This window comes from Petromyzon marinus, chromosome 1, assembly GCF_048934315.1.
Source record: "Petromyzon marinus isolate PM22_M1 ecotype Great Lakes invasive population chromosome 1, UKy_Petmar_22M1.pri1.0, whole genome shotgun sequence".
Lineage (NCBI taxonomy): Eukaryota > Metazoa > Chordata > Hyperoartia > Petromyzontiformes > Petromyzontidae > Petromyzon > Petromyzon marinus.
This window is the reverse complement of record NC_133667.1, coordinates 3,067,951-3,083,069: the sequence shown is the minus strand read 5'-3', so window position 1 is coordinate 3,083,069 and position 15,119 is coordinate 3,067,951. Positions and strand designations below refer to the sequence as shown.

Genomic DNA, 15,119 nt, shown 5'->3' with positions numbered 1-15,119 from the left:
GATGCAGTGGAGCTCTGGGTCTGGCAGAGCACGGGCAGCAGCTCCGCCGCCACGTTCAGCACCGCATGTGCTAGCTCTGCGAGTTCACAAGAGCCCAGAGACTGTGCAGACTCAGGTGAACCAAGTATAGTGTTTCGACAAAGATCTCCTCCACATCGATCTTTTGGGCAAATACTGTTATAAAGGCCGGCATGGCGCATGAGAAGGTGGTGTGGCTAGCTACACACACAGCCACCTTTGTCTCCCCATTTAAGGCTGTGAGACTTTAGGGGAGGGCCAGGGCCTGTTCAAATATTCGGCACTGATGTTGGGCCATGAAACGGGAATTGAACTACGTTCAGAGTGCAGCGTTCTAACCGCTACACTATCACTCCGCACAGAACATAAACATACCAACACACACACTCATGTGCACCACACAGATTATCGCAGACCGCTCGCAAAATAACAAATATCAAACACAGCATGATAATGTCTCCACGCACCACGCGGCCCCTGGCATCTCTACGCTGTGGTTCCCCGCGCAGCTCAGGACGAGCACCGCCTTCTCCGGCACATTGGATGCAGCGATTGTGATCCACCCTGGCATGCGGAGAAATACACATCGGTCTGGGGCACGGAGGCAAAGTCAGCCAATGGCGAGAATAGTGCAGAGTGGTGAGTTGGTAAGAGATGAGATGTTGTATGTTGAAACAAAGTCCAGTCAGCTTGGACTGGAATGCTGCCACAATGATGCACTCCCGGAAAAAGGCCTCGTGACTGATGGCATGTGTTTAAAACACTGAAATTTTTTTAAATGTGGAAGTACAGCTCTCTGGAGACATAGTCTGCTTATTTAATTTGAATGAAAATAGATACATTTTGATTGGAATAAACTGCAAGAATAAAGGTTTGTAAGTCGGAACACAATAATGTAATGTATTTAAAAACACATGGTCCGTGTTATAAAATATTGTTCCATTCAACAAAAAAGGTAAGCATTGTTAAACTAATAATTAAGAAATATTGTACATTTGCATGAAATTACTGTATATAGTAAATAAAACATAAAATGGAGTAACACGAAAATAAAAAAAACATGTTGAATTTTAACTTACCTTGAGTCCTGATGCTGGCTTGCTTGTCCGGAGGGACGTAGCAGGTCCCCACAATTGCACAGACACGGGGGCACGCCTGCGCATGCACACGCGCACGCACACACACGCGCACACTCACTTTCACAGACACACGTGCGCGCACGCATACACACAATCACTCACTCGCAGCGTGATGCTGGAACTCATTACATCTCGTGGGTGATCGCTCCTCTTTGCAAGAGCGAGTTCACACATTGGATGGTTAAAAAAAAATATGTTATGGAAGCCCGCTCATAAGTGCGGATGTTCGTAAGTCTTGAGTTCGTAAGTCGGCAACTCCCTGTAACTCCCAAAAGCAGCAGCAACCAACAGTCAGTGACAGAGATCTTTGGTCAACACAATACTTCTCACAGGTCTAAAAACGGTACTTTAATTCAGAAGATATACTGGGTGTTTTAAAAAGATAGACCCAGTTTGAAATCGCTATATCTCTGCAACCACGAACCGCCCATGAATGAAACTCTTACCACTTGAAAGGGCGGGGCATAGAGAGGGCGTGGCATAGAGAGGGCGGGACATAGAGAGGGCAGGGCACAGAGTTGCAATTGATTACCACTAGATGCCTCTCCCAGCGCACAAACAGCCCCTAGCCTCAGTCATTCGCAAAACACACTGCCTCAACATTGGTCGCACGGGACACCAAGACTTGGCTACACTCTTGGCCCCCAAGATCCCCAGACATCACACCCTGCGACTTTCTTGTGGGGATACGTCAAAGACCGTGTTTTTGTGCCACCATTAGCGACTAATCTGGATTACCTCAAAAACAGAATCACGGCAGCGGTGACTTCAGTGTAAGAAGACACTTTGAGAGGCGTTTGAGACGAATTCAACTATCGTCTCGATGTTGTCCATACAGCAGGTGGAGGGCACACAGAGCATTTATAAAATGGTTAGTAAAATTTGATAACTCATTAAACCGTTTGTAACTTTTTGTGTAATTGTAACATGTTGCCATCGTGAAATATACTGCTTTGGGTCCATCTTTTTCAAACACCCTGTATAAGCAGAATATACAGTAGTATTTTAAAGCAACACACTACTTGCCCTAAAACTTCAATTAAATTACTGTATAGGCATCTCGCTTAACGAGCGTTCTTACTATGATAATTCACTATCACGAGCAATCTGAATTTAGACCAATTTGTTCGCAAAACGAGCAAAATGTTCGCTTACCGAGCAGAGACTGATCGATTGAATGCGTCCCGTGGCAGCAGGGGGCGCACGGCAGGCAGCAGCTGTTTGTTTACCAATTCTGCTGTGCCCACATGTTTCGGTGTATGGGGGAGGGGGCCTCGTGGTCGCATTGTGATGGGTGGGTGAGGGGTGGTGGCACTAATTAATTCCAGACGCTGAGAATAGGAAGCCGCGCTCCGTCTCGCATACCCACAACGTGGCTATGAACCCAGCAACCCTGGTTCGTTCCAAGCCACGGCTAACATCAGTGGCGAGTGGTATTTGAGCCAGCGGTCCTACATGGCCCCTGCTGCTCCATCCACCCACTAACATCTACCAATCAAGCAAAATAAAATGCCAGGCATCTGCAAGCACTGTGGGTCTTCATCTGTGGTGTTACATTTGATATTTTATGACTTTATTTTTTTATTATAATTTGTATTTATCACTTTAAAAAAGTTGTTTAAGAGTGAAACATTTTGTTGCTGAAACGTAACCCAGATTTTAACATTGGCATCGTCAATTGGAAAACGATTATAATTTTCGTTTGCCGAGCAATTTCTGATAAACTTATCTCGCTCGTTAAGCGAGACACGCCTGTACTGTATTCAGAATAATCTACTGGAAAAATGTACACCATAGCAATACATTACCGTACCAGCCAGAGGACCAAAGATCAGCACCACCGGATAAGAATAATCTGTCATAAGACATAATTCATTTTCATAATCTGTCACGATCAATCCACTGCTAAATTAAGACCTCCCCCAGCCATTGTAGAGCCCCACATAACGTAGAACATGCAATAAAGTGTGTAGATGGGCTGCTGCTAATTAGACGTTAAAGCACGACGTGCCAGGTCCCAGAGGTATTTCCTCCAGGATTCGAGAACCTGCTCTGAGAGAGCCAGTGGTCAGCTGAAGGCCCACTTGGAGCCCACCAACCTGAGCCTCCCAGCATACTTTTTTGATAAATCATGTTGCTGGGCTCAGATTTGGCGCGAGACAGCATCTTACACGTGCACTGCAATTGATAGTGATCTCATTGGTTGGGAAAACAATCTACACGTGTTTTCAATTCATAATCAGAATATTTATTTAACCTGGAGAAATCTGATGCGCTACGAATATCTTTTTCACAAATATCCAGTAGGGGCTGGTCAGAAAATGCCACCAAAAAACACTCCACAAAAAACGACAGTAGTGCAAAGTATAGTAAATGTAAGCACATCACTAAAAATACAATAAAAAATATTTTAGCCGGTAAATCCACTGAGCTATTAGTTATTTTTCAGACGCGACCTAGCCAGAAATGATAGCTCCACGAAGTGGCTTATCATGTGGACATTTATAGCAGCCAAATAATCTAACGGATGTTTCTAAACGTGGAGGTAAAAACCGGAGCACCCGGAAAAAAATCCACGCGACCACGAGGAGAACACACGAACTCCAAATCCACTGCAGGCGTCAGGGTCGGGATCGAACCCACTAACACCTGCGTAATTAAAACCGGCTCCAGCTGGTTCTGGCTCGGGAAACGCTACACCCAACAACATAGCCCACGATAGTGATATCACTGTTATAAGGGTGGATTTAGGACCATTGGAAAGGAGAGACACAACTGAGAACGCTAAAGGACAGGCCTGCGTTGCTATGTGCAAACATGTTGCATTTCTGTCTGCAACCGAGAGGGAGAAGGATCTGGCTTACACGACCAGAGCCAAAACCGTGTAATTAGGTGTCAAGGGAAAGTACTGTGTGTGTTTGAAATAGTGTGGCCACTGGGTGTGCCTGAGTCGGAGCCAACATAGGGTATGTTTCATTCAGACGAGAACTCTTTAAAAAAATAACGTAAAAAGAGCGACTCTGGGAGTATCTGAGAGATGTGAAGCCGCCAAATAGATCGATTCGTCGCTGGGGCGATACTATCCACCAATGCCAACCCTCACCGTCCAGGAACGCGACAATGCATCTCGCACCGACACACGAGCTAATATAATCGCTCAAACAATACTATTTGTATTATGCTTGTTTACCCAGGAAAGCCTATCTGAGTCTAATGACTTTTAATAAGAGGGTCCTGCCATGTTTTCGCAGAAATGTGGTAATTTTGCGGCTATTTATTTTCAAAAATGTCAATTTGGAGCATGACGCTGGCACGCAATGGCCTACTCTTGTGAATGGCTTCACTGGGTCTGTAACGTCCACTGTGTAGCAGATGGGGCGTACTTTTATGGTTAATACATTCGCAGTAATAACCAGGGCGGCCGTTGAACTGAATCATGAACCTCCACAACAAGCGGCAAATGCAATACAGTTGGACCATCTCACCGGCGGAGCTGAGATGGTCGTTTTCTAAGGGGCGTTCTTTTGCCAACACGACGTGAGTCTTGACTACAACGACCATCCATTCCAACGACATAGCATACCCAATGTCAATGTCCTTAACATGTTAATTGCACCGAATATACTCATGGGATGCAAGGACAGTTTTTAGTTATTTTACATATTTCACAATAAAGACTCCCCCTCACGTGGACATACTATGGCAGACTCTTGAGAATGGCTGCAAAAGTCTCAGAATAAAACGCGTGTCTGGGTAACTATGTCGGGGAGCCGAACTCGACGCATCGTGCACACGAAGCTGGATATCTTAAACGACAACTACACCACTGGACACAATTCAAGCATTCATGTCTCCCCGCCTTATCCCACACACATCCACCAATTCGGATAAAAGTTACAATATACTGTTATAATAAACTGTAATTAAAATCCGGGAGATCGCATCCGTGGACGATCGAGGCAGACCAACGTCTAACGGCACGTCTAACGGCACGTCACACGCTCCTCCTATTTTTAAATGCTCACCTTCGAGAGTTTTACGAAGGAGATATTTATTTTTACTCAAATGTCTCACCTGCCCACTCTCGTTCGCCCACATTACGCCGCAAGCTTTCACACCCGCCCACCAGCCGTCGCCGCCAATGAGGTCGTGCAGCGGCGGTGGTGGGGGCTGGGTGGCGGTGGGAGGGCTGCTGGAAACTATGGCAACCTCTCAGGGTTCCACCCCTGCTGCACGCTGTATGACGTCAATACCATACAGAGATTTTTTTTTTCCTCGACCGCCCACCCCCCCGTTCACACTGCCAGCAAAATGGCGTTTCCTTCGGCTCGAGTTCATTGCGAAGTTGTCGCGGAGCTATGATTCTCCGCGTTGCTGCTGGGCTGGGAGCAAGCAGTGAGAGCGGCGGCGGCGGCGGCGGCGGAGGGCATCGCAGCGACCCGTGAGCGCCGCGCCCGGAGACAATGTCTCTGCTCTGCGTGAAAGGTGAGCCAACGCGGACGGCCGAGCGGCTTCTTAGCGATCCGGCTGCGGCGATTTCAGCACCTTGGACAGCGCCGTGGTGCGCCCAGCGGCAAGCCTCACTCTCGTGCTTAAAGGACGCACGTCGACACAATGAAGAAGATTACAATGATGCTTTTTTTCCGTTCACTAACAGCTCCTGGCTGCTGCTGTTTACCCGCCTCCTAGAGCCACTGTGATGCCTACTGTTGACTTATCGTGGCATGGGCACGGCTGGTGGCGTGCGAGCCGTTTCGCTAGAACACTACTGTATTTGTATTCACTGATGTGGCCTGTGTATATGCCAAGCGTTCCGTGTATCACAAGGCATTTGCAAATGACTTTTTTCTAGGCTCGGTAACGTGCTTGTCAGTGCGTTTTACATAGAGTGAATTGCAACGAAGTACATCTTCGTGCCGACGTAAGAAGACTCCACGATGACCTGATCTCTTGTTTTCATGTTGAAACCAGTGCACGGGGTCCTTAATGGTTGTTGTAGTTGGATATTAATAGCCGCGTTCACGCCCGGTGTTCCGCATGACTGTGCTGTTTGATGTGAGACTGCTTTGTGAAAATTTTACTTCGCATGTTTTATATTTAGACTGTCTTATCATTCGTGTGCGTGTAAAATGTGTATTTTTGGACATTTTTGTTCGCGTGTGCTGGAGTGTATGCCATTTATCAAATGGAATATGAAATATAATGTAATTTAAATTAAAGTCGTAATCATAACTTAAAGTTCTGAGGTATAGCTGAACCCAGTATTGGTCTCGCCAGACCCGTGCTGGATGCTGCCAACTGTGTTTAGCGATATGCGCTTATTGCTTTTGTTAATAGAAAATCAAACAGACGCAGGGGTACTGATCTGCTTATGAGAAACAATTTTTAAATTTGTGAGACAATAAAATGTACTAATGTAATCACAAGAACCATAAAGGGAGCTTGATGAAAAATAAAGACTAAGAGTTAACGCATGACTTCCTTTTGTGTATTGACACTGTCACGTGCTCTGCAATACATCCCATAAGCTAAATCATAAAAACTACAACTGACAACACCCAAATGTGTACATTTCAGTCATCCTAGTTATATTGAATAAAAATCCGCAAAGGAATGCATCACTTTTAGAATGTTATTTTTTCTAGAGCGTCTGTGTGCACGCAAATCCGCGTTTCTGCTAAATAGTTATCATAAATTATAGTACGCATCTACAAGGCTCTTGTGTACGATAGTGACCCATTCCAAATGGAGTGAACACTTTCAACACTAATATTTCAAATGAAAATATATTCTTTGCCTGCATACCCTCGAGCATGGTATGCTTCTGATTCATGTAATCAGCCATTGCTTCTAATGCCATGACCACGCACAGAGCATGCCTCCATTTACTCCTGCATGAACGACAGCAACTTAAGGCTCATAAAACCCCCACATCTGGAAACAATGATATCAAGTCTCAAATTATGCTACTAGGCCTAACTTAAATTGGACTATATCACAATGTTGTACGAAAGCCAATTTCAAGCGAACATTGTTAAAAAAATGTAGTATTACATATAGATGCATGTAAAAAATGCTTGGAATTTTAATGGATAGGTCTGTGGTACTGTGGTCTTACCACTTTCCACCAAGTCGCCATGAGGGGGGAGTTTCTACAAGAACACTCTTTATTAGGGTGGGATTCACTCATTAAATAACTGATATTTTCGAGCATTACTTACATGAGTAAACTTACTGGATCCTGTAAATGAGACGTGGAAGATTGCATGGAAAATTGTTTCAGAAGCCGTGTTGAATATAGGTGATGGTATTTTTTACAACACTTACCTAAGAATTTGTACCTAATGAATTGTCAGAAATATGTCAATAAAAGTAAATAAACGTACACATTTTCAGAATATTAATAGCCACCAACGAGTATAGTGCTACTGATTTTGTACATTTAAGGAAGATTGTTGACAACGTGTATCAATTGAATACACGTTTCAACATAATATTTTATATTATAATGATGACTTTGATTAGAAAGAATGTTCTACAGTAGTCCGCAAGTATTTAAATGCAGACAAACTGTCAAGCGGTTGAAATTAATTTCTGAGCAAACGTTGCTTTGCACGTCTCAATATTCATATAACTATCAGGTTGGCCATATTGTAGTATGTTGTTTTTTTCTAAAGGAGACTTATGAAAAGTCACCTACAATGTATATTTGGCAATTACATTGTCAAGAACAAGAGAATAAATAACATCGCAGTGTTTTACGTTACGTTGTTGTTAGTCAACGTTACGATTGTAGAAAGATATTTGAAAAAAAATATTTCATAAACCACCTAATCTTTCAGTGTAAATTTCACATGCTTCCGCAGTGTGAACATAAAAAAATGATAAACACATATTACATTAAATGGTTTATCCATACATAATCCTGTATTGGATATATGTGTTATCTAAGAACTGATGTGCATATGCATGCGTTATCATAATGATTTGTGCTAATTCACTTGTCATATAGCTGAACATTGCATTATTGTGCAGTGTACATAAAATTACAATGTTATTTTAAATGTTTAAAAGTACCTATTTAAATGAATCCTGTCAGCACTGCCATTCCATTTGTGCCAGCCACTCATGTAATTAGAGACATAGATGTATATATATTAAATACATAATTTGCGAGCGGTGTATGTTCACAATGACCATGTTACGTTAAATGTATTTAAGGGAGCTTGGATGGATATTTGCCAAATCCACTTCAAGTCCATCCCTTTGAACACTAATTACGTCAATAACACAGTCCTTCAAGGAATATTGTTCACATTTCTGAAGTTTATTTTCATAAAGCATAGATAAACTAATTTCTTGTAACATATACGTGCGTTTATAAATTCTGTTTGTCGTGATATCTTCGGAATATGTGTTTCAAATATTTACGTAAATTCTCTCTTGTTTGTTTCTCTTGCAGTTAAGAAAGCAAAACTACAAGGACCAGCAGGTCAGTGAGTCAACCCTTGAATAAAATGTCAAGATAGTCACAACAATATTGCTATTTGTGCTTTGGCATGCACTTCCACTATCTCCAACTATGTGGGGTGGAGGTGGGGTGGCAGCAATTGTTACGGATAACATAATTAAGACAAGGGAAGTTGTCTGTCGGGGAACAAGCTCAATAACTCTTGAGTCATGTTGTATTTGTACTCAGATTGTAAATGTTATGGCTTGGCTCTCCAACACACCGGTGTGCTGTACGAGTGAAGTGGGTTCTCCGGAGGCACACACTTGAACTTGGAGGCAACACTTTTATTAAATAACCCCAACAGGGTAACGATATAACGTAACAACAGTTTACTATACCACGACGGGGTAACTACAGAACTGGGTCAGTAAACCAACACACTGCCTGACCCACGATGCCGAACGTGATGACCGAAGACCGAGGATCGAAGAGACGTAGCACCGACAGGTTCCATTCCAGCAGACAGCCGCGATTTCTCTCGGGACTTCGTTTTTATGCTCCCGAGCGTGGCCTTGCCCCGCCTTCGGCCACGCCCCCTTCTGGATCTCACCAGAAGGTTCTCGACCGAGCATCACGTGTCCCTCAAGCCACCCTTTGGGCCCCCTCGCTACCCTGTCCCGGTCACGTGCCCTCTCGGGTTCACCCAGACTGTCACGTCCTTACTTGCCCTCTCTCTGACCGTCACCAGAATCATGCCCTCTCGGGCCCGCTTCCATGCCATACCTCTCCTCTGGTGCCAGAGGGAGGCCCAAGACGCACAGTTCCACTCTTGTGACGGTAGCTGGCGCTAACGCTGTAGTGACTCCATTTATGTCACTACACTAGTGACCAATTGGCACGTTCTGTTTATGTGACAACCCTTACAAGTTGGTTGTGTCAGGTGGTGGTGGGTTTAACGACACATTTATATATTTACGCACTCTAACCCCCAAAAACCCCCTCTATTATGGATTATATTGGTCGCGAAAGCCTACATGTTAAAACGTTTTTTAATAGGTTTTTTTCTGGGGTATGAGTTACAAATGTGTAACATGCCAGTAACATACACCTAATAAATTGCATTCATTATTACACTTTGTACTCAGCAGTGTTACTCGTGCATGGATCTGTAATCATGTAACTTTCCTACATATAAACTGTTGTTATTCACAAATGCATTGAGGTTTTTTCACGTAGTTTATATATGTCCTTTATCTTTGCAAAATATAGGGGATTGTGTGGATATTCGGAATTGTAAATTTAGTCAATTAAATTAAATGCATTGTCTTAACAGCATCAGCTTGTATGTATAAAAGAGTAACAGCTCTTCCTAAACTATTTTCCAATTGACCTAATTTTAACACAACACCACCAGCGAGCCTCGGTGTGAAACAACAACAACATACCATGATCATACCCCATGTCTTTACATAGTTTTTCAAACAGATGTGCACGTAGTGGATAGGGTTTAAAGTAGTTCACAATCACCTCGTTCTGCACTGAGTTATTTAGCCGCCAGTTGGTGCACAATTCTTCTTTGTGCCCTGCCATAAATGCAGCACCATCTGACATTAGCCAATCGTGACAATCCAAGGAATCGTTTTGCCTTCGATGTAGTCACACACCACACTGAAGATTCCTCGAGCGGTTTCGTGTTGGTAGAAGAGTTAGATGAAACAGAATGTCCTTAAGCACAGCATCCTCCCAAATGTAACACACAAAAGCCAATGTGTGTGCAGCACAGCCCTCGGTACTGATGTTAATTTGAAGAGCATAAGCAGTGGTGCTTTTCAAGGTGTTGAACTAATGTTTGTTCCTGATCACATGCTATAACCTTATTATTGATTTTACAGTGTTGTTTGACGGTGTGATACATTTTAAATTGATAAGTTTCCACTTCTCTAGACGTTATTTTCACCGTGTCAATTTCAGTGGGTAAAACCGAACTTTTTGCGATTGTACGGGACTTCTTAGGCTGAACATTCCGGTGGCTCACCTTAAAATATGCTCTTTGAGATTGCTCGGAGCCACACAGTCCCTTTTTAAAATGCACCTCCTTACACGACAGCTCCTCTATTCGCACTAACAATATGACTCGGCCTTCCCCGCTTGTTCTTTGTGAACAATTTCCAAGTTCCGGTTCCGTTGATTTGGTTAATTACTCACACACCAAACATATTTATGGTAAAACATGCAAAGAAACATGCTCTGACGCTATATGCATTGCATTTGAAACTGATTGGCCTACACCAGAGACAGCTATCTTCATGGCCTTGTCTAACTAGTGTTAGGCCAGATAACGCCAAAAGGCAAACAGTGCCAAGAAAATGCAACTATCAGAGCTTTTGTAGCTCGGGTCGAGCAGCTATATTCGTTGGGACCTATTTGCCAATATAAATAAAATATGAAAAATAAGAATAGGTTTTACCCTTTCTGGCCATAAAACAGTTGTTAAGATGTTCAAACACCATATAGATGCCTTTTGCACGCCATCACGTCTGCATTAAACCACACATACTTGTGGAAAAACATGCCAACAAACATGCTCTGATAATGTAAACCTATTCTTATTTTTCATGATCTCATCGCTCCAACTCTATAATGGTCATCTTCGGCACATTTTCTTTATCCCACTGTTCAATCCAACATCTGCACTCATGCACAGCTGGAGACCGAGGACGTGCAGGTCAGAGATGATCATCACTATCAGCATTATCAACAACAACAACAACCGCCATTCGCCACTAAGTGGCGGTGACGTCACCACGACGCTTGTGCCAGGCTATGTGCACCCTGAGGCCACGTGAAGTGTCGAACGCCCGCTGGCAGGAGGTCACGGGGCAGACCCAGGTGCCACGGGTCGACTGACTGAGATGACTGGCTGATGCACCACCTGTGCCCCCTACTGTGCCAACCTGCTGTGCTTTAGCCACCCGGCGCTCCGCTCGCTGTTGTGAGCGTCGCTCCTCCGCCCTCCGTTGTTGTTGGAGGGCGACTGCCTCCAACTGCCCAGTAGCATCCTTCACGAGCCTCCTCCACAGAGGCCGATCTTGACACCGCTGGTACCAGTCATCGGCAAGTCCACTCAGCTCCACGTCCTCCTGTACCACATCACTCCATCTCTTCTCTAGCCCGTGCCGCGCCCGCTTAGCCCCCTCAATCCGGCCAAACAAAAGCTGTTTCGGCATGCGGTGGCTGGGCATGCGGGCTACATGACCCAGCCATCGCAGCCTTGCCTGCCGGAGGAGCTCACCGATGGGACCCTGCCCAGATCTTTCAAGGATTTGTGAGCTCCTCACACAATCCAGTCTGGTTAAACCCAGGATGGATCGTAGGCAGGCCAGCCTAAATGTTTCCAACCGGCGAAGATGTTCCATTAGGGGGGTCCACGTTTCGCAAGCGTAGAGAAGGGAGGGAATGACCGTGGCCGAGAAGACCTGAAGCTTAGTGCGGAGCGACAGACCAGGTAGCTTCCACACAGCGTTACGCAACCGATGAAAAGATATTGCCGCTCGACTGATTCGGAGTGAGACCTCTGCTGTTATCAGCATTATCACCACCATCATTACCACCATTCCAATCATTATCAATATCTGTATCATAAGCAGCAGCAGATATTGCCTATGTACTACTGCATTAAGGTATCCTCATATCGACACCATTTGCCATGGTCCTACAATACTACAATCCACTTTACTCTAGTACATGAACTGATCTCGTGGCATATTTATAGTGATTGTCCTCACTCCACGCCGTGAAAATGCTATGCAATTGCACACCAGGAGAGTGAGCCTGCGGCTCATGGGAGATCGTGCCCAAGCTCAACAGGACACAGTCCAGCAATTACACACATCAGTGGTATCATTATCATCATCAATCAGCAGCAGAAGGATAGTATGGATATTAGGGGGCGGGGGGATTATCAGTGCTTGCAGAACTTTTCTTATTCTTTAAATTACCAATTCCCTGCAGGACATGGTTACTCTGTGCAGAGAAGGCTTGTGAAATGGGCACTCAGTGTCCATCTCAGAGAATAATATGCAAATGTTGCGTGTTGTGTAGAAGATGTGTATTATTTCGTTTTGTGTATTTGTGTGTATTTGTGTGTATGATGTATGTATTTTTGTATTTATAATATCTAGTGGAAGGCCTCCTAACCACAGACTTCATATTCATGACTCTTTCTATTATCTTAGGATTGGCTCTTCCTATTTTCTGGCTTTTTTGTAGATAAGAAGATGGGTCCAAGAACAAAAAATTAGCAAGGGTGAGATAGAATTGCAACTCTGATCTCATATGATGTGTCCCACAGATGAGATGAATATCGATATTAAAACCGTACTCTTCTCTGGAGGATATATAATTTGAAGAAGTCCATTGAAGGTCCCGAAGATTTGATTCAGCCCTAATAGGAGCCTAAATCTTGTCCGTAATGACCACATTTCACGTTTTTTTCTAGATTTGAAGCTTTTGTGACTGCAAGGATTCATACTTTTTGTTTTTTTCGGTAAAGTCACGTAGGTAAAATAAAATAAAAATAAAAATCACGACGTTTCGGAGGCAACACAAGCTTCCGTCTTCAGGTGGAACAGTCACAGCAGAATATCTGTGTCAAGTGCACAGTTCCGAGACGACTTGGATTATATATAGGTCAGGGGTGGGGGGGTGAGGAGCCCGAAAGGGACGTGGGTGGGTGGGAGGGCTGAGTTAAGCCGCCTTTTGTTAAACTGCACAAAAGTGGGTAAACAACCCTTTTGGTTTTCTGGTGGCGGGGTTTTTCCGGGGGGGAGGCGATGCAAGACATCAAGTACAGACCAATTTTTTGAAACCTAAAATGGAAACTAAGAAAATGGCTGTAAAATTATAAGGTAGCTAAAGTTTGACATACAACCACTGAGAAGTGGAAATGGCTGTACAATTAAAAGGCAGCTAACGTTTGACTTGATTTATAACATCTTTCCAGTGGTTGTGCAATTTGAAACCATCCTCTCGGTTGAAGTTGTGTCTATGTTTGTATATTTGGATGGCCTCATGGACAAATCTTTGGTGATAACCGGGAGGTTTGCAGAGAACTTTGGTATCAGAGAACACAATGTCATGAGAACCCGTTGTGTTGAAACAATGATCAGCCACGGCCGAAGAATTAAAAAAACATTTTAATGGCTAGAAACGGAATCTCAAACTCCTGAGGTTGACAAGTGCCTAGAATATGACTGAAACAAATTGAAATCTAAGTGAAATCAAATTAAGTTAAACTAAATCTAATAAAGCACATTCAATTTGTATCTGCAAGCAGCTTTGCTCAAGTTAAATAAATACATAAAAGAAAATGGAATGAATTACGACATACACAAAAAAAACAAAGAAAAACAAAATCAAATACAGTAGTACGAGGATGGAATAACGTTCACGAGTAGCTGCCTCAAGATTTAAGCCACTGAAGTAAACCACGAGGAGCCTCATGGAACTCATAAGACATCAAAGAAAACCAGATGAGGGCATAACAACCAATTAGAAGGGGCTACAATCAACTCCGCCTTGAGCTCTAGGGGCTAACCGGAGAAGACAAAGTCTCTGCAATCCACCACTCCACCCTCACAGATCAGAGCAGGTTTAACAAGAGACTGTTGGATCAGATCAAAGAGCAATGTACTTACAATCTAGAACCTGGTATGCATGTTTTAGAAACGTGAGCACTGGTTCATATGTGTGCAGGTACACTTCCGTTGTTCAGAGTACAAAAACGAATAAAGCGATCCCTCGCTTACCACGGTTTTGCCATGCACAGTTTTCGACTATCCATGCATAATGTTACGTGTACCATTGTGCCAACCACGGTACAGGCGACCCCCGCACCTACGATCTAATTGGTTCCTGGACGACGGTCGTAAGTCGAAGCCTTGTTTCCCATAGGAGCCATGTTATACATCGGGGTTCCGTTCCTGGAAACCCATTACATGCCATTAAAATACCAAAATTTACCATAAAAATAAATGAAAACAACCGTAACAAACATTTAATGTAGCTTGACATAACTTTTTAAAAACGTTTATTAAGTAAAAACAAGCATATTTGAAAATTTGAAAGTAATTTTATTGAATGTGCATCACATTTCCTCTTCTCATGGCATAGCGAAAGACGAAAAACTTTCAAAATTAGAAAAGAAAATCAGCAAAAGTGTTGCGAAAGAGACGATGCGTACGCTCTAGGCGCAGCTGCAGACTGTCGGGCTATACTCTACACACGCATACGGTGGAAGAGCAAAGCAGCACGATTGTGCGCTTGACATGCTCGTCGCGAATTGACTCGGCGTCGGTTGCAGTTGTTAGGGTGTCGTACAGTGAGGGAAAAAAGTATTTGATCCCCTGCTGATTTTGTACGTTTGCCCACTGACAAAAAAATGATCAGTCTATAATTTTAATGGTAGGTTTATTTGAACAGTGAGAGACAGAATAACAACAAAAACATCC

The 15,119-nt window shown here is 43.6% G+C and overlaps 1 protein-coding gene across 7 annotated transcripts in view; it reads left to right on the top strand.

The window, feature by feature from the left end:
• Window positions 1-5,447: 5,447 nt before the first annotated feature.
• LOC116957007 (protein unc-13 homolog B-like) overlaps window positions 5,448-15,119 on the top strand; it is a 262,505-nt gene continuing 252,833 nt past the window's right edge. For all 7 annotated transcript variants that reach the window (XM_076052098.1, XM_076052001.1, XM_076052076.1 and 4 more), the window contains exons 1-2: window positions 5,448-5,642; window positions 8,620-8,649. In XM_076052098.1, coding sequence (XP_075908213.1) covers window positions 5,621-5,642; window positions 8,620-8,649 — 52 coding nt within the window. In that variant the 5' untranslated portion in view covers window positions 5,448-5,620. The remainder of the gene's footprint in view (window positions 5,643-8,619; window positions 8,650-15,119) is intronic.